Source organism: Sceloporus occidentalis, unplaced genomic scaffold (assembly GCF_023333645.1).
Source record: "Sceloporus occidentalis isolate IW3139 unplaced genomic scaffold, rSceOcc1.0.p SCAF_3, whole genome shotgun sequence".
Classification (NCBI taxonomy): Eukaryota; Metazoa; Chordata; class Lepidosauria; order Squamata; family Phrynosomatidae; genus Sceloporus; species Sceloporus occidentalis.
In genome coordinates, this window is record NW_028316983.1 from 86,738,004 (window position 1) to 86,763,628 (window position 25,625).

At 39.5% G+C, this 25,625-nt stretch overlaps 1 protein-coding gene across 4 annotated transcripts in view; it reads left to right on the forward strand.

Annotated features, from left to right (window-relative positions):
* The window catches only part of ATG4C (autophagy related 4C cysteine peptidase), a 38,144-nt gene that overhangs the window by 2,854 nt on the left and 9,665 nt on the right, over nt 1-25,625 (forward strand). For 2 of the 4 annotated variants that reach the window (XM_089515318.1, XM_089515319.1), the window contains exons 2-9: nt 11,779-11,909; nt 13,184-13,267; nt 14,449-14,682; nt 16,308-16,638; nt 18,563-18,633; nt 20,159-20,295; nt 23,539-23,617; nt 24,314-24,390. In XM_089515318.1, coding sequence (XP_089371444.1) covers nt 11,834-11,909; nt 13,184-13,267; nt 14,449-14,682; nt 16,308-16,638; nt 18,563-18,633; nt 20,159-20,295; nt 23,539-23,617; nt 24,314-24,390 — 1,089 coding nt within the window. In that variant the 5' untranslated portion in view covers nt 11,779-11,833. Of the gene's footprint in view, nt 1-469; nt 556-11,778; nt 11,910-13,183; nt 13,268-14,448; nt 14,683-16,307; nt 16,639-18,562; nt 18,634-20,158; nt 20,296-23,538; nt 23,618-24,313; nt 24,391-25,625 lie in introns of those variants that run through there. The other 2 variants (XM_089515320.1, XM_089515321.1) reach the window with 2 other exon arrangements.

Here is a 25,625-nt window from a genome sequence, read left to right on the forward strand (position 1 = left end):
GAGAGCATGTGACTTCCCAGTGTCACCCTGTGCTGCAAAAACTCTCTACACACACAAACCAGCTAGTTTGTTGTGAGTTTTCCTGGCTATGTGGCCATATTCTGGAAGACTTTGTTCCTGACATTTCGCCTGCAGGAATAAACTCTTCCAGAACGTGGCCACATACTGTAGCCTGGAAAACCTACAGAAAGCTATGGACACCGGCCGCGAAAGCCTTCGACTTCATGCAAACCAGCTATTTTAAGAAAGTGCTAGATATTTTCTAGTTTTGCCATCCTTATTGCACGATTGTCAGTTTCTCATGACATATTTTTTCAGGCCAAATTGGACTATTCACATTTGACATTGTTATCAGCTACTCTGTTTTACTCTTTCTAATATGGTCTGATTTTTGTTTCAGTTTTGAAATTGTTTTAGTTGTTTTATCATTACACTTTTGCATCTGTTTGCACATTTTCAGAAAAGCTCTGACTGTACTGGAAAGCAGGCCTGGCATTTCTGGTCGATATGATGCCTGAGCAGTGACAAAATAGATAGACCCAGTTTCTGAAAAAAGTACACAATTTATTTCTTTGTTATGTTTTATCTTGTGACCCATTCTACATATTGCTGTTTCCTTTCATCCCTGTAATTCCCCCTTGGGGATGATTTGTAAATTAATACCCACTTAATGGGCAGGCTTCTCACAGGCTCTGTTGTTCAAGGAATATACAAATGATTTGGGTACATCCTCAGCAGGAAAGAAAAGTACAGATTTTGGCTAGAAGAAAAATTTCAAAATCTATATCTTTATTAGGACAGCTCAAGAGAAAACACACAAAGGTACACAAGTTTTCGAGGTCATTAGATCTCTCTACTAGGCAACATGTTACAAAAGGCAAGGAAGGCTGATGTGATGATAAAATCATGAAGTCTGCATTGTGTTTTAAGATTAAATGTGAGCAAAAGGGGGGTTGCAGGTATTCAAATTAGACCTCTCCAGTTGATGGCTTTATGTGGTCCTTGGGAGAGCTGGGATGAAGAAACAAATTAGGTTTAGTTCCTCATTTTGAAGGCCTTAATCCAGATATTATCTTCAACTAGAGTAGATCCATTGTATCAGTAGATTTATATACATGTTGATTTACCAGGATCCCCTTTATTTAGTGAGTCTAAAGCTACCAGATCTCATCTGCTCTTGGAAGCTAAGTGGGATCAGACCTGATTAGCACTTCAATGGGAGATCACCAATGAATACCAGGTGCTGTAGGCTATATTTTAGAGAAAGGAACTAGCAAAACCACCCCTTGAATATTCCATGCTTAAGAAGACCCCATTAAATTCATGTGTTTTCCATAAGCTGACAGACAACTTGAAAGCATACACACACTAATTTAGTTGGTACTAACAATCAGTTTTAGTACATGAACTTCAGATTTTATTTGAACCTGACTTCATCTTAGTAGAAACACACAGGTAGTAAACAGAAAAGAAAGTTTGGGAATAGCCACAATTTTTATATTAATAATGCTGGAGATTATTTTGATTGTACAATATTGTACAATATTGATGGTACAATAGAAAGCAAAGTGGGTAGCAGGATCTTTATAGTTATAATATATGAGAGTACTTTAATTTCTGAAGAGCCATATGGCACAATGTCAGAAACTATGCTGAAAGAGGGAAAAAGAGAAGAGAAAACCCCTATTAAACTTGGAGCTCTTCTTCAGCTGAATGTAAATGCACAACACACACATGATCACAGTTTTCTCTGTACTTTAATTAATTGTAGCTAGTGGATTCCCTAAACACTGGTGAAGTTTTCTGACTCCACATTCCCACAGGAAAATGAGTTTCAGAAGACCGGGTTGGTGTAGCCCATGGTGTCTCTGCCATCCCAGTGTCCTGAAACATGGATGTAATTATGAACTTTCCCCTGCTTAAATTGGCAAAACAGTTTTAAAAATGTTTACAAATAGGAGGGAATAAAACGTTTTAGGTAAGACACAATTTAGAAAGGTTTTGAATTCCGATCTTTACATCTTGTTTTGGAGTGGACAGAACTGCTCCATCACATTTGGAAAAAAAAGTATTTGTTACAATGATTTTTAGATTAGTTTTACTTTACCAAACTGATTTGTTATTTTTTATTATGAAAACAATGTGATAAAAACAAAAGTAAAACAATTAGCAATGACTTTCCATTAGGGAAGACCAGAGAGAGAGAGAGAGAGAGAGAGAGAGTCTTTAAAATGCACCAAGAATTTCCTTCTCAAATTTATTTGTTTATGAAAAGCATTATACAGGGTGAAGCAGGCATTGTTGTTGTATGCTTTTAAGTTGTTTCTGATTTTTAGCGGGCCTATAATGAGGGCTTCCTGGCAAGTTTCTTCAGAAGGGATTTACCATCGTCATCCCAGACTGAGAGTGTGTGACTTGCCCTAGCTCACTTAAGGCTGGAACTGACTGGCAAAATATGCTGGCTTCCCGGTGGCTTGGGGGCGTGGTGTACACACAATATATGCCCCCAAGCTGGCAGGAAGCTGCCATGAAGCCGCCCGGCTGTTTACACGGTGGCAGCTTTTTGGCGCTTCGACGGTGTAGTGTTTAGATGGCACCACCACAGGAATGCCGAAAAGCCATGGAAGAAAGGGCGCCCCTTTTCCAGTGGCATTTTCCCACTTCATTTTGCACTGGAATAAAGGCAGATCGGGCGCAGCCCCGATCCAGAGCTCAGAGGGGTGGCATCACACTGTCCCTGTGGGCTGATCTGTTTTGGTCCTTAATGGGTTTCATGGCTGAGCCAAGATTTGCACCCTAGTCTCCAGAGTCAGAGTCCAACTCCTAAACCACTATACTGCTGGTTCTGAAGCAGGCTAATTGGTTATAAAATAAATGGACAGAATAGTGCCCCTGCCACATAGCTTGTCTCTCTATAGAATCATAGAATCATAGAATCGTAGAGTTGGAAGAGACCACTAGGGCCATCCAGTCCAACCCCCTGCCATGCAAGAAATCCAAATCAAAGCATCCCTGACAGATGGCCATCCAGCCTCTGTTTAAAGACCTCCAAGGAAGGAGACTCTATCACCTTCCGAGGAAGTGCATTCCACTGCCGAACAGCCCTTACTGTCAGGAAGTTCCTCCTAATGTTCAGGTGGAATCTCTTTTCCTGTAGCTTGCATCCATTGTTCCGGGTCCTGTTCTCTGGAGCAGCAGAAAACAAGCTTGCTCCCTCCTCAATATGACATCCTTTCAAATATTTAAACAGGGCTATCATATCACCTCTTAATCTTCTTTTCTCCAGGCTAAACATCCTCAGCTCCCTAAGTCGTTCCTCATAGGGCATGGTCTCCAGACCCTTCACCATTTTTGTCGCCCTCCTTTGGACACGCTCCAGTTTCTCAATGTCCTTTTTGAATTGTGGCGCCCAGAACTGGACACAATATTCTAGGTGGGGCCTGACCAAAGCAGAATACAGTGGCACTATTACTTCTCTTGATCTAGACACTATATTTCTATTGATGCAGCCTAAAATAGCATTGGCCTTTTTAGCTGCCGCATCACACTGTTCACTCATGTTCAACTTGTGGTCTACTTGGACTCCTAGATCCCTTTCACACGTAGTTTCATTCAGCCAGGTGTCACCCATCCTATATCTGTGCATTTTATTTTTCCGCCCTAAGTGCAATACCTTACATTTCTCTGTGTTGAATTTCATTTTGTTAGCTTTGGCCCAGCTTTCTAGTCTATTCAGGTCATTTTGAATCTTGATCCTGTCCTCTGGGGTATTGGCTATTCCCCCTAATTTGGTGTCATCTGCAAATTTGATAAGTATGCTCCCAATTCTGTCATCCAGGTCATTGATAAAGATGTTGAATAGCACTGGGCCCAGGACAGAGCCCTGTGGGACCCCACTGGTCACTTCTCTCCAGGATGAAAAGGAGCCATTGTTGAGCACCCTTTGGGTTCGGCCGGTCAACCAATTACAGATCCATTTAACAGTTACTTTGTCTAGCCCACATTTTACAAGCTTGTTTGCAAGAATGTCATGGGAAACCTTGTCAAAGGCCTTACTGAAATCAAGATATACTATATCCACAGCATTCCCTTCATCTACCAAGCTGGTAATTTTGTCAAAGAAAGAGATTAGATTTGTCTGGCATGACTTGTTTCTCTGAAACCCATGTTGACTTTTTGTGATTATGGCATTGCCTTCTAGATGTTCACAGACTCTCTGTTTAATGATCTGCTCCAGAATCTTTCCTAGAACTGATGTCAGACTAACTGGACGATAATTGTTGGAATCCTCTTTTTTCCCCTTTTTGAAGATGGGGACAACGTTTGTCCTCCTCCAGTCTGCTGGGATCTCTCCTGTTCTCCAGGAGTTTTCAAATATGATTGCCAATGGCTCCGATATTACTTTTGCCAGTTCTTTTAATACCCTTGGATGGAGTTCATCTGGTCCCGGAGACTTAAATTCATTTAGATTAACAAGGTGTTCCTCTACTATCTCTTTACTTATTCTGTGCTGAAATTCCCCTATTCTGTCCTCTGCTCCATTATCCTCAGGTTGAGCACCCTTTGCCTTTTCTGAGAAGACTGAGGCAAAGAAGGTGTTGAGTAATTCTGCCTTTTCTCTATCTCCTGTTAGCATTTTGCCATCTTCTCCACGCAGTGGCCCTACCGTTTCCTTCTTCTTCCTCTTGCTGCGGACATATCCAAAAAAGCCCTTTTTATTGTTCTTAACCTCTCTAGCAAGCCTGAGTTCATTCTGCGCTTTAGCTTTTCTGACTTTACCCCTACACATGCCTGCTATTTCTTTGAATTCTTTTTTCGTGATTTCCCCCTTTTTCCATTTCTTATACATGTTCCGTTTCAAACTTAGCTCGGTTGAAAGTTCCTTAGTCATCCATCCTGGTTTCTTGAGACACCTCCCGTTTTTCTTTCTCACTGGAACTGTTTGAAATTGTGCCTTCAGTATCTCCCTTTTGAGAAAGTCCCATCCGTCCTGAACTCCTTTATCTTTTAGTATTTCTGACCATGGAATCGCCCTCAGTACTTCTCTAAGTTTACTGAAATCCGCTCTCCTAAAGTCTAGGATGCGTGTCTGACTCTGCCTGGCTTCTCCTCTCCATTGTATAACAAACTCCAGGAGAACATGGTCGCTTCCACCTAAGGATCCCACCACTTGCACCCCATTAACCAAGTCATCCTTGTTGGTTAGGATCAGATCTAAAATAGCTGACCCCCTTGTTGCCTCTTCCACCTTTTGGACCATGAAATTGTCTTCCAGGCAAGTGAGGAATTTGCTAGACCTTGAGGATTTTGCTGAGTTTGACTTCCAGCAAATATCAGGATAGTTGAAGTCGCCCATCACTACTACATCTCTCTTTTCTGACTGTGTGGTCATCTGTTCTAGAAAGATATCATCCAATTCCTCAGTCTGACTTGGGGGTCTGTAGTAGACTCCCACCGTAACACCCTTGTTGTTTCCCTCCCCTTTGATTCTTATCCAGATGCTCTCCACCTGGCTTCCATGACTGATGTCCAGGATCTCTTCACTGGTGTAAATATCTCTGACATATAGTGCTATTCCTCCTCCTTTCCTGTTTGGCCTATTTCTCTTAATAAGGTTATACAGTGGTACCCCGGGATACGAAAGCACCGCCTTACGAAATTCCCGGGATACGAAAAAATTCCAAAGAAAAAAACTGTTCCGGGTTACGAAAAATTTTTTTGGTGCTTTTCGGCGCGATTTCACACGAAATCGCGGCTTTCGCTATTAGCGCCTATGGGCTATTCGGCTAGCGAAAGTTTCCGGGTTACGAAAGCGGCAGCGGAACCAATTAATTTCGTAACCCGGGGTACCACTGTACCCCTCTATTTCCACATTCCAATCATGAGACTCATCCCACCAGGTTTCAGTGATGCCTATTATATCATATTTGCTTTGTTGTACTAGGAGTTCGAGTTCATCTTGCTTATTTCCCATGCTCTGTGCATTAGTGTAGAGACATCGCAGACCATGGTTCCCTTTTACTTGCTGCCTGTGCAAGTTTTTTTGCCTCCCACTGCTGGGTCCTTGCACTGTTTGCCTTGTTTCCTCTATGTCAGTTTGACTATTTTCGCCATCCCTTTCGCCTTCCTTAATATTGTCTCCCTTCCCCTCGGAACTCAGTTTAAAGCTCTCCTGATCAAGTTCTTGATCAAGTTCTTGAGACTGTTGGCAAAAACATTTCTTCCAACTGGCGTGAGATGCAACCCGTCTGTTGCAAGAAGTCCCTCCTCATGGAACCGCAGCCCATGATCGAAGAATCCAAATCCTTCTCGGCGGCACCATCTGCGAAGCCAGTTGTTCACATCTGCTATTTTCCTCTCCTCTCCCATGCCCTTCAACTGGCAGAAGAGACGAGATGACAACCTGTACATCCATTCCTTTCAGCTTCCTACCAAGTGCCTCGTAATCCCTTTTGATGTTCTGAATGCTGTGTCTTGCAGTATCATTAGTTCCCACGTGGACCAAAAGGAAGGGGTATTGGTCAGTAGGCTTGACCAGTCTTGTCAGCCTCTCTGTCACATCACGGATCTTTGCACCTGGAAGACAACACACCTCTCGAGACATCTTGTCAGGCCTACAAATCACTGCTTCTGTACCCCTCAGCAAGGAGTCCCCCACTACGAGCACACGCCTCCTCCGAGGCTTAGCAGCGACTGTTCCCTCGGGTGGGACTCTCAGGCTCCTCTGCTCTGTCCCAGAAGTCTGTCCATGCTGCTCTTCTTCATCCTCCTTGATAAGGGAAAGAGCTTCGAATCGATTCTCTAGCTGCAAGCTCCCCGAACAATTCCTTCTTGGCTTACTTCTCTTTGTGACATTCCTCCAGCTGTCTGCCTCCTCTGTTTGGCAAGTGACCTCTTCCACCCTAGCATCTTCCTCTGCGTGGTACTCATCCAAGATGGTTAGTTCTATTGAGTCCAGGAAATCCTCTTGGATATAGGGCTGGAGACTTTCTAAATAAATGGAAAATGGGATTTTGTGGGCAGACGGGATAACTCTCCTCCTTTCCATTCTGGATGCCTTTTGAATGCAGGTAAACTTACAGTGGTAGAAATGGACACATGTCTGGGTGGACATACTCTTCCTTTTAAAAATAACAAGAGACCGTTACTGTATTATTATTTTTCCCATCTGGATGCCAACATTAATATTGAGACAAGATGTTTAAATCTGTAGCCATGGAAAATTCATTGCATTTGGTTGCTTAATGATACTTAAAGTTGAGTGTTTTTTAAGCTTTGGTACATTGCTAAAAGAAACCACACAGACTTGTGCCAGCCCTTAAGATGCCCCTCAACACTGGCTATTTGTTCTTTTTTCCTTAATGGGTGTGACTTGACTTAGTTTCATGGCCTGACTTTTTTTAATGGCTCAGGGCAAAATAATGACATCAGAAGAATTTTCGTCCTGCAAACAAATTAACTTGTCCAAAGCTATCTTTTAGATGTATGTTCCTATTTAATATAGTCATTATTATCAACACAGCATTCTGCATTCTTTTAAACCTTTTGCAATCATCAGCGTATTCTTATGGTTTCTAAGTGTGTGCAGAATTACTAGGTAACCTATAATAACAAACAAAGTATGTGTTAGTCTCTACTGTAGCTCCAAGGCCATGAAACCTATCCCCACCTAGAACGCCAAGGATTGCTTTGTTTTAAAATGTATTAATAAATGGCTTAATTTAAGTAAATTATAACAAGTATTTACCGTATTCTTTTTAGTTAATGGGTCACAGGCTTCCATAACTGTCCTTAGAGACAAAGTTGGGAGGCAGCTTGGAATAGACATTCCTCCTAGGCAGTCTCTAAACTCTTTGCATCAGTTTTATAGAGTTTCAGTGTTCTGCCTTCTGGTAAGAGCTGGGAGAAGAGAATGAACAGAGTGCAAAAGCCTGAGGGCAGGGAACCGTCTAACTAAAAGATTGTATGTACAGCGCTGTGTAAATTTACAGCGCTTTATAAATAAAAGTTGATAATAATAATAATAATAATAATAACTGAATGAGCACCAAGGATGAGGAGAGAAAGACTTACTGAGAAGGGAAATAAATGGAGGACAAGGATGGGAAAAGCTTAGTGTGTGTGAGAGTGAGTTAGAGTGAGCACCTGATAGAGGGGAACAAGAAGTTTCTGACCCTTGTAAACCTGGGTACTTCTGGTAAGTTATAACTCAAGGGCCGACTTTTCTTTTTCCAAATTTTTGAAGGCAGTTATTCCAATGTTTAACAAAAATGCAATCTTCCATACAGTAGACAAGATTTGAATTCATGAATGGACAATATATAGGTGATAGAGAGAAAAAAGGAGTGTGTTTGCTTAGGCGTGGGCACTCTCTGTTTCTTGCTTCTGCCCTACCCATGGCTGGCATGTAGCTCCTGACAGATTACCTTTGAGGGAATGCTGATATTACCCAATCCTGCCTTACTTTTAGGTCAGTATTCCAAAGCCTTTTGTTTTCTTCTGAATTCAATTGTCCATCATCAGATCTGTGTGTAAACCCATCTTTACTTCTCTTTCAGAGGCAAATTAGCAAAATTTGTGTAGGAAGTAGTAAATCTCTCCCCCATTGATCTACCCATAGATTGCCTGCATCGTCACACAATGTGCAGCATCTAAGTAGAATAAGCTAGTACCATGTTATTAATATATGAAGAAAGCTGGAATATATTACTTCCTTCTCAGTAATAAAGCAATTCAGTTAATGGGTGACAGGCTTCCATAACTGTCCTTAGAGACAAAGGTGGGAGGCAGCTTGGAAAAGACATTCCTCCACATGACTTTAGGCAATCTCCAAACTCTGGATCAGTTTCAGAGAGATTCAGTGTCCTGCTTTCTGTTAAGAGCTGGGAGAAGAGAATGAACAGTGCAATACTGAGCATTTCTTTTAGTAACATTAGCTATGTTATCACAAATGTCTTTTTGTAGCTTGAATCTGGTAAAATCATGCTAGTACCAAGTCTGTTTGTTGAGCTAGCAAATATGAATTTCTAGTTAGTGCAAGGAAGAAAGTCAATACTGCTTTCCATTGTATAACTAGTTGTGCAAATGCAGACTAAATGCGTATGCTGTTGTGTGCTAAAGCTTGCACAGTGGTTAAAGCAAGCACAACTGTCTATTTTGCTTTTCTGGCATCATATTGGATCTAGTTCTATGGCTCAGTCCCTAATCTGTGAATAAATTGTGTAATAATCTATGAGTACAGACACTGTGGTAATCAAAGCACCTGGTCACCTTGGCAAGTAGCACACAACAAAATTGTTTCCTTTCTGCACTTAATGGTAACTGTAGATTTTTTTGCAATTATCCAAACTATGGTTTGGTTTGGACAGTTAGAAACCCTTGTTTGAACTGACCAAATCAGTACAGGGGGCACCTTGCTGACTGATAATAATAGAGGAAACAGTACATGTTCTTTATAGTTTTTCCAATGTTGTTTTATTGATCATGTGTATTTGAAATATGAAAGTTCTGTGCAAGAAAGTTAATAGAATGAAGAAGTGGTTTTGCTCTATAGCATTCTACAGGGAACAGAAACTAGGTGACAAAGACTCAATTAGTCTCTTTGGCTTCTTTTAACCCTAAAAATAGCTAGTGAAAATGTGTGGGGTTGCTGACTTATAGATCTGCCACAGAAACCCACTGGGTGACATAATACTTTGTGGGTTTTTCAGGCTACGAGGCCATGTTCAAGAAGAGTTTATTCCTGACATTTCACCAGCAGCTGTGGCTAGCATCTTCAGAGATGGTTTCTTCTTTCCTGTTGAAGTTGTCCAGGTGTCTGTGAATTGCAATGGTTTCCCTGTGCATTCTGACCCAATAGTTGTTGGCAAGGCAGAAACTCTTAAAATAAACAAAGTTTGGCTACCAGTTCTGAAAAACACCAAAATCAAGACCATGCAGATGAAAGCCACCCAGAGTGAGGGGGGTTTCCCAGCAGACAATGGATCATTAATTAAATAGACACCCTGAGGCCTTGCCTTTTAACCCCAGAACAACATGGCAAAATATGCTTAACACAGATTAACATGTAAATTGCTTCCTTTCAACAAATAGTATACAGTGGGCCCTTGCCTTATGCAGGGGATCTGTTCCAGACCCTGCATAAGGTATGTAAAAAGCGTGTATGCTCGAACCCCACTGGATATAATGAGGCTTGTGCTCGCGCCACACCATTCTCTCCTTTGCCGCATGGCTTCAGCGTAAGATGAAAGCTGCCTACAGCGATCCCGCGTATGGTGCAGGCTCACTGTATATATCCCACTCTCCTTCATGTCAGCATTCTCTGAAGATGCCAGCCACAGCTGCTAACAAAACATTAGGAATAAACTCTTCTGGAACAAGGCCACATAGCCAAAAAAAACCCTATGGATGCTGGCCACGAAAGCCTTTGACTTCCCATTGGCTGACCTTGGACAAGTCATACACTTTCAGCCTCAGATGAAGTCAAAGACAAACTCCCTCTGAACCAATCTTGCAAATAAACAAACAAACAAACAATCCCATGATAGCCTCAGGGTTGCCATAAATCGGAAACAACTTGAAGGCACATAACAACACCAAAACAATAGCTATAGACCAAGAGTTGGGAATGTGTAGCCCTTCGGGCGTTGTTGAAACCATCAGACCTAGCCAGCTTAGTTATTGTAGAGGAATAATGGGAATTATAGTCAGCAACATGTGGAAAGCCACACGTTCTCCATCCTTCCAATAAATGAATGCCCTTGTGTGAGCTTAAAGAACAATAAAAAATCCAACCTACAGATACTGATCAATTGCCATTTGCCTAAATAAAGCTGTTGTAGGTGAGAAAACTGATTGTGTACATGCAAAGTACCATTTCACCTTATTTCTGCAGCTGTGTGAATACATAGAAATAAATAGAAAGGGTAGTGATACAACTATCTGTTTCCATTCAGCATAGTTTGCATAACAGATGTTAGTTCTTCTTCTTCAACAAAATGAAATGTTGACCTTCTGACAAAATTCCTGCTTTATCAGTCTTACTGTGTTTGTCGGGTATCTTTCAGTGCAAACATTAACACAAGTTGAAAGGAAAGTTGATACTAACATTCTTTATACTATAAATGGAAATTATGAAATGGTAAAATTTTGACTGAAGTACTTCTTTACAGAATGTAGTTGTTAGACAACAATGAAGTTATTGTTAGGTATAAGAATAAAATAGCCTGTAGCAGGACAAGACTTGCTTTTGTACGTATCTTCTATTTTTCTCCTTAAATGCACTCCCTTTTTTGTTTACATCCCAGATTCTTCTGCTTAATGTATTTTGGATTCAGATGGGACTCAACTGTCTTAAATAGGATATTAATATTTATGAGCTTAGCATCCTGTTTCTGAACAGAATAGACATAATATAAAACTGTGTCCCTTTTATAGCAATTCAAATATTTTCCTCTGCTTTCCAATTAGTATTTAGGTGTTCTCAAATGTACACCAATGCAGTCTATGTACGCAGGATAGTTTACTGTGGAATAGAGAGCAGTTGGAGGACATTATGTTTTATTTAGCTTTGCAGGGTAATTTTACTGTTGTATATTTGGAATCAAATGTTTTTATTACTTATTCATAGAAGTTACAATTGCCTTTCTCTCTGCAAGAGGAGGATTCTGTAATTTTATTGCTCTTCCTGGTCACAATAGCTTTAACTACCCAATAACACAAGCATGCTTAGTGATGCCTAGAGTGTTCATGGATGTGCTTATTCCTTTCCTTTTACAGTAGCAGAAATTAGCATCTTTTGGGACAGTGATGGCTTTTCCTGTTGAATTTGAATATGGAGGCCACAGGGACAGATGAAGTAGAAAAAATAAAATCAAAGTTTATGTCAGCATGGCACAATATGAAATACAGTAAGTGGAATGCAGTAAGTGAAACAATGTAAGCTAGACTTTGAAAAAAGAATTTGCATGCTATCTTAAAACAATTAAAGATGGTTTGCTAACCGTAGTTAATAGCAACTGTTTTTAATGGTGGGGTAGATATAACATCAATGCTGTTAGAAGAAGGAAGTAGAAATTTACACATGGAAGAGAATGAGAATGGGCCCAAGCCCATTCCAGATCCTTTGGCTTAATTTGGCTTTCTATCATCAAGCCCCAGGTCTCTTTTTCTCTTCTAGTATGACTGTGAGTTAGACAAAAGATTTCGCTTTCTTTTTTTAAAAAACAACTAACAGCAGGTTGATGTTATGTTTAAACTTGGACAAACTCTTGTTATCCCTAGCAAGGATTTAAGGAAACAAGGGAAACTAGTTTATGTTGTTGGCTTGTTATCTCAAACCAAGTACAGTCAGCCTGCGCCATACGTGGGCTTTATTTACGCGGCTTTCAGCTTACGCTGAAGCCACGCTACAAATAAATTAATGGCACACCTGTGGCACGTGTGCTGCACCACATGCACGCACCCCATTGTTTTCAAAGGGCATGCGAGCATATGCGGTTTTCCCCTGCGTAAGGGAAGGGCTGACAGTATGTGGCATTTGAGCTGTTGTGGGACTTAACTCTCACAAACGTTAGCAGGCCAAATCAGTGGCGAGGGATAATGGGAGTTGATGTCTGACAACAACCAATCCAATAATTTTATCCCATCCTAAAGAATTATGAATGAGAAGTGCAGTTTAGGGTTCTAAAAATTAAAGATTAAAAATAGCCTTTCTTAGTTTCTCCCCCAGGTTTCTGCTCTATGTTTTTGTGTTTGTTTTTACTATTTAAAGTTTCTCATTTGTATGTATTATTAATAACATACATATATCTTTCAAATCAAGGAAGAGTTCAAGGTTGTGTACAAGAAATTAATTTATTAGAACTGACTTCATCAAACGGATTTTTCTGTATTGTAACACCACCCATTTGCTGTTACTTCTTCCTGAAGAGGGTAGGAATAAAATTCATTAAGTGCTTTATTTTGATGCTTTAAAAGTTAAAATGTTTCTTTATTCTGCAAATATCAGTAGAAAAATATTCCACAGAAAGATGACACATAAAAATAACTGAAATTCTCTTTAAAATCAAATCTGTTTAGAATAAAAATGGGAATTTCCTGTTTTTATTTTTTTCCCCTATGATCTTTTCACTATTTAAGCTAACCTGGTGAAATCTGTTTTTGTGTTTCTGCTTCTTTATAGGCTGGGTATTGAAAACAAAAACTTACTTTAGCAGAAATTCTCCTGTCTTTTTGCTTGGGAAATGTTACCATTTCAAGACTGATGGTATGTGCTAGGAGTTTAAAAACAAATATGCAGTCCTTTTCAGTGTGTATATGGAGCAGTGTGTGTATGATTGGTTGACTGAATTATCCACTTGTAAGAAAAACTAAATTGAGACTAACATAGGCCCCATACAGACAGGCCAAAATAAGGCTGCTTTGGGTCACATCGGAGGTATGCTGTTTAAATGATGCATGTGTCCTAAGAGTCTGGAAGCAACACCAAAGCCGTGCTCCAGTCCTAAGGACTGGAGCACAGCTTTGGCATAGCTTTTAGCCTCTTAAGTTGCATGTGTCATTTAAACAGCATACCTCCAAAGTGACCTGAAGCAGCTTTATTTTGGCCTATCTGTATGGGGCCCACACTTTGGCCACATCACAAGAAGGCATAAGTCATTAGGAAAAACAGTGATCCTAGGAAAGGTGGAAGGCTGTAGAAAGAGAGGAAGACTGCAGGCTAGGCAGGCCATAGGCCTGAGCTTGCAGTACCTGAGCGGAGTGGTGTCTGGGTTGCCAGACTGAAAACTGGAAATGTCTCTTATACCTTTAATGGTTGTGTAGAAGAGGTAATATGTCCAGGTATTGCTTGTCATGGAACCAGATAACAAGGAACACTTGCTGAAATCCCCTCTTTTAAAGGTACAAAAACTGTCTCCAGTATTTACTCTGGCATACTTTGTGTGCTCATGGATTATCTCCTGCCTTGAGTATAGATGCCTCCCTTCCCCCCCAGGCAACAGAAAGAAAATATCTACTGTGGGAGATCACTTTAAAAAGGACAAATTCAAAGTTTCAACCGTCTTAGTTTGTCTTCTGAAGGGAGGATTTTTATACACATCTATGTCTGATGATGCCCTTAAATGTCATTTACCAAGCAAACCAATGGTGTTTGCATTCCGAATGAAAAACCCCTTGCTTTAGCTCTACTCTAAGAGACAGACACCTATACAGTTTCTGTTTCCAGTAAATACATTTCTTGCAATTATTCCTACATTGTTAACAATTTTAGTACGTTGCCTTTTTCACTTCATTTACAATAAATATTTTGCTGTCTATTTTAAAATTGTCTGTGTGTGTGTGCGCGCGTGCACTTTCAGGTTATGAGTTGACTTATGGCGATCCCATGAAAATATGTGGTATATAGTGCATATGTAGTACATATGATTTGTGATCTCTCTCTCTCAGAGCCAACTGAGGAGTCACCAAATGGATCAAATTATGATTTAACAGAAGATGGAATTTCAAGAAATGTTGAAGAGTTCCGTAAAGACTTTATTTCTAGAATATGGCTGACATACAGAGAAGAATTTCCTCAAATCAAGGGCTCAGCATTAACAACAGATTGTGGCTGGGGCTGCACCCTGAGGACTGGCCAGATGCTTCTGGCACAAGGGCTTATTCTTCATTTTCTTGGTAGAGGCAAGTTCCCAGGATCTGTTGGAAAATTATAGTATATTTAGACTGGGGAAATGAGTAATCAATGAAATTGGGTAGTAGATGTTTCTGAGAATGAAGGGTGTGTTAATGTTATAAATTGTATTGTTAGTGTACATTTCTTATTTGATTTTGGGAGGTGACTGGTCTGTGGTCATCCAGTGACCTTTATGGCTGAATGAGGATTTAAATCTGGATCTTCTAAGGTTCAAGATAACAGTCTAGTACAGCATATTATAATTGTGAAGTTTTGTAAAAACAAAATTCTGAAATATTCTGACTATGAGTAAAAGTAGTGCATTTATACTTCCCCAAGCATGAGTGTATTTGAGGCGGTATCTAGACCGACGGATATGGCGCCCCCGTCACATGCTAGGGGTTGCTGAGGACACAGCATCCATACCGGCCTCACCCCTAGCACGTGATGGGGGTGTAATCATGACGGCACCCTGTACACACGGGGGCTGCCATGATTATGTCACACACGCACCACCTCCAAACGGAGCAGCGTGCATGAGACGCCTTTGCACCGCTGCAGGGCGCTTGTGGCGCCCTTTCAGCGGTGCCGGAAGAAACTCCAAAACAGAGCTCCTTCTGCCATTTGTGTCGCTGGTGCGGCCTTTAAACAACTGCACCAGCGACACAAGGAGAAAGGGGCCGAGTGGCCCCTTTCTCCCTTTCCCCGCTGCTGTCGGTGTGTCCTTGGGGCTTGAAGCCCCAAGGACACCCCTTTCCAGGCCGCGGGGAAGCGGCCTTTTGCCACTTCCCTGCGGCCTGGAAAAGCGGTGGATTGGGGCCTTGGGGCTGCCCAAAGAGGTGGTCTGTACACTGCCTAAGTTTCCCCTATGTATGTCTTTCCAGTTTTGTTCTTTTAATTTTTTTCAGATATTTTCCCTCTGATTTAGTGCGTTTCAGAAGGTTTTAATAAGCTCTGATAAATCAATATCTTGTTAAAATGAGTTTCACAGTTTAGTTTTAAAAGCTATGAAAACTACTTTTTATTTCATAATTTAAATATACATCTAAACTTAATGTAACTTTTTCAAAATAGAGCTGCATTTATTCATGCATGAAAAATTCTTAAGTCTCAAAATACATAGCAACTAATTTTCATTATTTGTTTACTTTAATGGATAGCCTGTATTGTAAAATAAGTATTGTTGCACTTAAAACAAGTTAGTAACTGTGATATGCTTTGATTTTGTTGCGAGCCTTCAAGTCGTTTCGGACTTATGGCAACTCATAGGGTTTTCTTGGTAAGTTTTTTCAGAGGGATTTTGCCATTGCCATCCTTTGAGGCTGAGAGAGAGTGACTTGCCCATGTTCACCCAATGGTCTACAACATAGTTGAGCCAGGATTCCAGTCCTGGTCTCAAGAATCATAGTCCAATGATCAAACCACTACACCACACTGGTACTATTGCTTGATATGCTTGCTAATGCTAAATTATCCACCTAGGTAATTCTTAATTTTAAATGTCTTAAAACTATCAGCAGTTAAATTATTTAAATTAACCAATTTGACTAGAAAACTTTTCAGTTGTTAATGACAAGGTAAACCTCTTTGACTTGAAAAAAGGAATTATACTGTGTTTGTAATACTGTCACAGACTGGACCTGGCCAGATGCATTTGTCATTGAAAATCCAGACTCTGAATCATGGACAAGTCACACAGTAAAAAAACTCACAGCATCACTTGAAGCATCTCTAACAAGAGAGAGGGAATTCAAGAAGCAGCCAAGCCCTCCTAATCAAATCCCAAAAGGGGAGTGGGGAAAAAGAGAAAGCAGAGAGGAACATTACCATCGAAAAATAATATCTTGGTTTGGTGATTCTCCATTTGCAAATTTTGGCTTACATCGACTGATAGAATATGGAAACAAGTCTGGGAAAATAGCTGGAGATTGGTATGGGCCAGCTGTTGTAGCTCATCTTCTGAGGTAAACAATCAACCACTTTGTCTTCCACTCTTCCATCAAACAAATGGCTTTTATTAATTTGCGATTTATTATTTGGGGTTTAAGGTGATTAAAAAGTTTTAAAAATTGAAACTTAGTACTATTTCATTGTCACTGGTGATTCAGTTGTGCAAATTGTGTTGCAGAAGTAGGGAGTGGTGAATGTGAGGTTCTGCTCAAGTTGCTTTCAGTCCAAAACACTAGAAATAATCCAGTTTGGGTCTGCTTTAACTGCCCTCGTTCAGTGCTAGGAAATCCTGGGAATTGTAGTTTGTTGTGGCACCAGAGCTCTCTGACAGAGAAGGCTAAATGTCCCACAGAACTACAGTTCCCAGAATCCCCTAGCATTGAGCCAGGGTAGTTAAAGCGGTCTCAAATTGGATTATTTCTGCAGTGTGGTTTGGACCTGTATTTCTGAGACATTTCCACCAACTTTTTCGAAGAGCAAAGATGCTAAGATCTGTTCCAAACCTAGCTTTTATATACAGTATCTTTAATGAAATGTTCTAAAAACTAACAACTCTTTTAACCTTGGAACATGCATAACATTATAGACTTCTTTTTTTTAATACTGTAACCTGGGGGCTGTAATGTACTGATAGTGTAATGAACTGTCAGAATTTAAAATTGATGTTTTCAGCATTTCTTTGCACAGATCAAGTTTTTGTGAGATTGTAAGTGTATGGGACTATTAATATTATAATTACATCATAGTAAAAGTAAAGAGTCTGTGACATTCAGGCTAAACTTTTTTTTAAAGCTGAAAGTCAGATTTCTCAGTGCAAGATACATTTATGTTCCTTTTTTTGGACATCATTGATTTTGTATTTTTATAGACTTATGTTCTAAATGTGCCCCAATATGGTAATAAATTGAATCATTAAGCTTTCTAAGCACAAGAGGCCAAAGTGCAGATGTAGATTTTTTACATCTATATAGATGCAGAATTCATGTAGTGCTTGTATAGCAAGAATATTCACCTTGAATGAGGCTACAGGGAAATAGTACATAGTTTGAGGGGTGAAGGTTATTTGTGTATCCAGTTGTATTTGCAGAGATAAATAATTGAAATTTAGCACCAAAAGACACAATTTCACAAGTCTTCTTTTCAGAATTGGCATGCTCAGGTTGAATGCACCTGTTTCAAAACATTCATGAACAAATTGCATATGTAAGACGATACAGTAGAGAAACTGGATTCCTCCTAGATCACCTTGATTATTATTATGTAGAATTCAGGTCAGTTGCAGTTTTATGCTCCCTTACATGGGTGTAAGTCACAATGGAAATAATGAGTCTTACTTCTGAGTGACTAATTTGTGTTTATACTTTGAGCTGAGAGCTGCTTCATACAATGATTACCTGCACAGGTTACTATTTTGTGTTCAGCCTTTCCATTTATATGGGTAGGCTACACTTGAAGGTAGTTTCCAGCTATGTATGCTGTTACAGAACTTTTCAAAGTAGTAGCCATTTTAGTCTCTTGCAGCATAAATAGGAGAAGGGGGGAGTAAAGTAGCACTACCTTTAAGACTAGCTGGTTTTTATTCTTGCATGAGATTTTGTAGATATAAACCCATTTCTTAGGGTGCTTACAGGGTGCTAATAAATGCTCAGGTATAAAGCATATATACATACTTAGGGGAGTGGGACAGAATGTAATAGGATCCAGAAGGATGCAAATCATGACACTTGCCCTAAATTTTCAAAGGCTGTGTATAGTGATATAGATGTTTACAATGGTCAGGTAGTGTTGATGTGTGAAAGCAGTAAATCTGCTTACCAAAAGTCAGTTTCTTGAGTGAGAAGATACCTTTTGTTACAGTAGAGAGGATTCTTGTATTAATATATGTAGTGTGCCATGAAGCCATTGCCTTACACCTGAAAGTATGTTATTTTTACATAGAAAAGCTGTGGAAGAGGCAAGAGACCCTGAATTGCAAGGAATAACTGTCTATGTAGCTCAGGATTGTACAGGTAAGTGTGCAGCGACAGGCCTTGCCCAGTGTTCAGAGCATTTCATTGTAAAGTGCTTCCATGAACAGAGTGGCATTTCTGTGTGTAAAGGACCCTCTCCCTCATCATTCTGGATGATCTCTAGGAGACCCCACTGTACAAGCAGAACCCCAGTTATGATTTTCTTCATCCAGAACAAATACATAATATAAAATTTATACTTTGATTTTCATCAGTGTAGATTCACATAATTGTTGAGTTACTATCCAGCCAATGATCTGGGGAATCTGCTCTAGTTTGGATGCAAAGTTGGATTTAGGGCCAACATTGTTACATAGGCTTTTAAATATCTGGGGAATATTTGGAAATGAAAACATAGCTGAAAACATATGGGACCATTTTTTTGTTTTTAATTGACAGAACATTTTTTTTTTGTATCGGTAACATCTGCCATCAGCTGGTCTCCTGAACTTACTCAGATGTTTTGAGCTCTTTCTTTTCCTCATCATGCACAAACCATTTTATATGATGTATTAATTTTTTCTTTCTACTAGGAAAAAAAACTGTGTAATTAAAAGTGTAGTTTAAAATGGACATTCCCTCTCTGCTGTGCTATTGAAGCAATTGAAAAATTTAATTTCCTTCTGCCCTGGAGTAATAACAAATGTGGTCACTTTGCATTGAATCCTCAAATATATCAGACAATAAAGCAAGCATCATTGGGTTAATCTGTTGGTCTTAAATACAAAGTTGTCATAGTGGAGGTCTCCCCCTCGCTTTCATATGCAGCCCGCTGGGCCATTGCAAAAATCTGCTCACTGCATTTTGGAATAGCTTTTGAGGGTTTGGGTGGAAGGGTTGCAGTAGAGAGGAAGAATGGCAGCACTGGATTCATAAAATGAATCTGGTTATCATCTGCTTTCAAACAAGGCTAGATATTTGTCCTTCAGTTAGAATTCAAGAAGGCGTGTGAAGGAATAAAATGCTAGTCTTTTGACAGAGATGATGGTAGTATTTTTAGATGAATTCAGACTTACAAGGCACTTTTCACTGAGATGTCTGTGAGGTGTGTTTATCCTACTACAAGGTACACCTGTAGTTTGATGGCTCAACAGTTTGCCTTCATGGGGAGGGTTAAACCTGAAGATAGAAACCCAGCTCCTTGTGCAGTGCCAGGGCAGGGGTGGGTCATATCCCATAAGGAATGTTTCCCATCCTCATGCCTTTCAGCTATTTTGTATGAGAGTCCCAGCGTTGACTTACTTGGTTGCAGTGTGGCACCTGGTTGCCATTGTAGCCAAGCCTCTGCCATTAAAAAGAAAGACAGATCTGAAGTGAGTTCTTGTCTGGTATCACTAATGCTATCGCTGGTTTGTGATGGCACAAGGCAGCAGTGAGAGGGATGTATCTGTCAAGAAAGCAAAGTCATGTTTTCTGACTCTTTTAAAGTTAGACCATGTCTTTTTGTTTTTGGTAAAAAATTATTTAGTTTGGATTTGAAAATGTACTGAAATAAGCTTGGTTATTTTTCTTGTATCTCCTTAAGTTTACAAGTCTGATGTTGTTGAAATGCAGTATTCTTTCATGGATTCTGAAAAGTTAGATGCCAAATCTGTGATTATATTAATTCCTGTGAGGCTTGGTGGCGAAAGAACCAACATGGAATACCTAGAGTTTGTGAAGGTATGAAATGACTTCAAGTCACTTTTCAGAAAGTGTTACTGGATGGTTTGAAAGTTAAGGATGGTAATCTTCAATCTATTAAATGTATTTATGATTTTTACAGCAGTAGATCATAAAGTTTGACTTCAGAAATTTGAAATTTCAGTATGTAGACATAATTGCAGGGCACAGATATTCAATGTTAAGACACATTATAACTATTCCAGTACCTTAATGGCTGCCTTTCTGACATAATAATTCAGGATGAAGACTGATCTGGCTTTACCAGTGCTGGTGTTTCTTCAGTGAGCATCCTCATGTGACTTTGATTTTAAAAGGTTACTTAGGATCTTCACATGTTCTCCAGCCTTAAAATGCTGATTACAATATTGATCTTAATGGCTACTTTGCCTTTTCTTTTTCTGTGATGTTAATAATTTCAAAGCAGTTGTCATGGAAATCCTAAAGAGAATTGCCTCAAAGAGTGGGAGTAGTTTGGTATACCTGCAGTCTTTGTATTCTGAAAGCCAGTGTAGTGTGATGGTTGGAAGTGCTGGATTAAGACTCTGGGAAACCAGGATTTGAATCCCTGCTTAGCCATGGAAGCTCCCTAGTGACCTTTGCAAGCTGCAGTCTTTCAGCCTATGCAGAAAGCAGTAGCAAACCTCTGAATAGAAGAAAACCCTATGATAGGATTGCAGTAAGTCAGAGTCAACTTGAAGAAACGTAACAACAACACAGTGCTCCTGTTTGTCTCCTTTCCTAACACAAATCAACAGAATCAGCTATTGGAAGATGAAAATAATCATTGTTTTGACAAAGTATGGTACTGTTGTAGGCTGCTGTTAATGTAGGCAGTTAATCATTGTCTCTTTGTTTGCCTGTTGGTTTATAAAGTATTGCGTTTTTCCCCTCTGCTCCTCTTTTTGTTTTAGGGAGAAAGACACTAGAGTAAGGGTTAAAACAAAACAAAATAAAAGTTTAACCTGGGCTTTAAAAAATGCACTTCAAAACTGGAAATCTCTGTTTTGCTATGAAAGGCTTGATGATCTGAGTTGTTAATAGAAGTAAAATGGCAGTATTGGAAGCATTTTGTGAATTTATATAGATATACAGTGATAATGTCTGATGCATGTAAAAGAGGATGCATTTGATTGTTTAGTAAGCATGAGCACTAGTGTTCTGTTCCAATTAAACCTGTTTCATATGGAACTTAAAAGTTGAAAGTGATCAGTTAACACCAACTAAAATAACCAATATTTGCTTGATTTAAAAAAAATCCTTAGTTTTTGAAATGATATTTTATTGTACTCTGCTACTTGTAAACCAAAAACATATAATATTTAAATAAGAAGCCACATAAGGGTGGGAAAAGGCAAATCCACTTATACACAACAATACTATTTTTTCCTGTTACTGTGGATTAGCAACTAATGACATGAAGGGCGAAAACTGAGAAATCTAAAGGGGACAATCTGGAAATGAATGGCCGGAGGGCTGTTATGGTTGCTTCCAAGCCCAGTTCAAAGTGCTGATAGTAACTTTTAAAACCCTAAATGGCTTGAGTGTAAAGTATCTAGAAGAATGTCTCCACCCCAATAGACAGCCTAGGTGCTAATATTAGCAGGAGAGGACAGGAGAGGATGATAGTACAGTGCTCTCTCCCCTTATGCAGGGGATCCATTATGCCCCCCCCCCCCACGCACGTAAGGGGAAAATTGAGTATGCTTGTGCCCTGTTGAAAATAATGGAATGTGTACACACGGCATGTGCGCCGTTCATTTGAATCTCCCACAGGTTCAGCGTATGCTGAAAGCCACGGATGTGAAGCCCATGTATTTCATGGGCTTACTGTACTAGCAGTGGAGGTTTGCATTTTAATGGCTTGTCAAAGAGATTTTCCTGTGGGGGTCCCTTCATTATGAAACACATACATACTTTAGTTAGAGTGGGTGGGAGGCAGAGAATGGTTTTCCTTGGCAAGTCAAGGTCAGACAATTGGAAATGAATGAGTGATATGGGATCATACTGATTTCAGTAGGGAAGCTATGTGCTGAACAAGTGCACAGTTCTAAATAAGAATAAATTATTCTTTATTTTTTATTGGCTTTATTTTTTTAAAAAATTGATGTGTACGGGCTCTGTACTGAGACTATAAAGTAGGATATAAATGAAATAATAAATAAGTTATTCCTTGTGACCTATAATCAAAGTTAAAATTAATTGCAACTTTCTTTGCATAACAATCTGGATAGCAGCTGGAAATAGATTAATTCTTGGACTTACAAAAATGCATTGGTGTTCTTGGAATGTCGTTCTTCTGAAAGTGTTTATCAAAATACCATTCTGGATAGAATAGAGTTTTTACTCTGTTTTATACTGCCTACCACTTTGTATCTTGTGGCTGTCATCTGGAGGTCCACACATGCATGATTTGCAGTTATCTTCTGTGCAATATTTTGGATGAGCACAAGCATCTGCATGCTGAATGGATTTTTCTCCTTTGTAGGCAAAGAAAATGGGGAAAGATTGGTACACTTGCCCCCTCTGTATCCATATATTTTTTAATCTATGGCAGGGGTAGGCAACCTGCGGCCCGCGGGCCGGATGCGGCCCGGCGAGGCCTTGGGACCGGCCCCAGCCCGGTCCTGCCGCCAATTGCTGCCGGGGCCTTTGGCGTCTCACGCGAGGGGCATGGTGGGGCAATTGTCTATAGAAGCCTCAGAAACATGCATTTATCTTAACATTTTTTAAAAAATCAGCAAATGTTTTCGCGTGACCTCCTATTTTTATTTAAAAAGTGCCCTCCATTTGAAAATTTTGTCCTACATTTGTCCCGGTTTATTTATTTAATTAATTTTTAAAAATTATTTAATTAATTATTTTTTTGCTTCGGCCCCCCAGTTGTCTGAGGGACAGCAACCCGGCCCCCGGCTCAAAAGGGTTGCCTACCCCTGATCTATGGATTCAACCATCCTTGGCTTGAAAATATTAAAATAATAATAATAATAATGACAAATTTCCCAAAGCAAGCCTTGATATTGCCATTTTATGCAAGTGACACCATATTACTCCATAGATATAGGTATCCACAGGGGCTCCTGGAACCAAATCCCAATAGAGACGAAGGGCTCAGTTTATACTGAGGGATTAATTTCCAAGCATATTGTAGAGAGCAAAAGCCAGCTACCATAGGATTAAGGCTACTGTATTTCCCACATAATGTAATCATAAACCTGAAATTACTTTTTGTTGTGATGACAGGGAATTTTGAGTCTTGAATACTGTATTGGCATTATTGGCGGCAAACCAAAGCAGTCATATTATTTTGCTGGATTTCAAGGTTAGTGTATTTTTTTAATCAGATATGTCATCTTCAGTATGGTATTTCTCTTCCCCTCCCCACCCCCACGCCAGAGCTCTGGAGTTAATATAAGACCCATGGGAAGTGGAATGATTAAAATAGCAAAATGAGTACTTTATTAATTTATCAGACCCACCAAAGTCCAGTCATTTGTCACTTGCCCCATATGGTAATTGAATTCTGTAAAATGTACATTTAATTTTCTTTGTTGCACAAACAAGGCATAATTTATCTGTTTCATCAAACTCTGAGCTTTTCGCTGCTTACTACTTGGCAGTTCTTAGTTATATATTTACCCTTTTAGTAGTTTAAATGGTGCAAGTTGATGACCAAATGACAAGCAAATATGTTCTTGCTGTCACGATGAAGAAGTGCAATGCATTTTTCATATGCAAACTCCTGGAATATAATTGTGTGTTTGTAAAAGTAATTTTATCTCCAAAAATTAAATGACAGTCTCATCACTTTATCAAAATTCTGCTTCCACAAGCATATTTGATTATGCAAAAGTTAATCTGTCCTGCAAAAACCTATGCTTCCGTCAATGAATATCAGTCTGGCAGGCAGTTACTTGCTGGTTTTCTTCCCCCCACTGTTCTGCATAGAAATTGGATTGTAAGCAGTGTAATAATAAGGTGTTTTTTGAATTACTTGTCTTTTGTTTTGTCCTTGTAGATGACAGCTTGATTTACATGGATCCTCATTACTGCCAGTCTTTTGTAGATGTCAGCGTAAAGGATTTCCCCCTTGAGGTAGGATGGATGAAGAACTGACACTGTTTGCTTCATATATGAATCAAACACTAATTACTCAGATGGTTTCTTTTCATTTTAAAACTTAGTATAAGAAAAATGTTTAAAGGCGAAATACATTGCATTGCATGTTGATGTTTTATATACAATGGAATATTAAACAACATGATTTATACAATGTGTTAGATTTTTGCCGGGAGTCAACCACAGTTTGGCTACTAAAGAAAGAGCTTCCATCGTGAAGTAACACAATATCAGTCCACATCATTTTCATTCGTTTCTATACATTGTGTTGCACTTACAGGAGTTTCATGGATCTTAGTACTTGAAGTTGATGAAGCTAGGTGTACAGCCACAAGGTTTGCAGTAGTGGTTCTGAATTATTGAGCCTTGTATATTTTGTACTTCAACTTTCACAATCCCTGACTATTAGCCATACTGTTTGAGGATTCTGGGACTTAAAACTAAAAATATTTGAAGGACTAAAGGTTGAAAACCATTGATCTAGAGCTTTTTTAATGGTCACAACCACCTCATGGATTGGTTCCCCAACAAAATTTCATCAGCCCTAAATCAATTTCATTAGCCCTGAATCAAATTTAAATAAATAAATAAATATTCCTAGTCAATGCATTGTTGTTAATTTGCTTGGGGGGCGGGGGACGGTAGGAGTCTCATAAATACTATTGACTTTGTCCCTTAGTGTTCCCTTTCAGGCAAATTGGTGGGCTATAAATGTTTTAAATGAATAAATAATGTTGGATACCAGCGTCATTTCTTCATGAAAGAGAGTCCTCTCCATTGTGCATATTAGCATTATATATTCTGCTTTCTGCCAATCCCAGAAACTGCAGGTGTCATGGTTCCTCTAATAAAGTATCCACTTTATTCCCCTGGTTGGAGTGAGGAGGCAGGGTCTGCAGACCAAAGGGAAGCACAGTACCTCTGTAATTCATTTAGGACTTCTATTAGAGGTGGATCCTTGCAACTGAAAATAGAAAACCTACAGCATAGGTAGAAAACCACCTCATTTGAAATGTGGTGCTGGAGAAGAGTTCCACAGATACAGTGGACTGTTAAAAAGATAAACAATTGGATCCTAGAGCAAATGAAGCTGGAACTACCCCTAGAAGCCAAGATGACTAAACTAAGACTGTCATATTTTGGGCACATCATGAGAGGACAAGATTCACAAGAAAAGACAATTATGTTTGAGAAGGTAGAAGGCTGTAGGA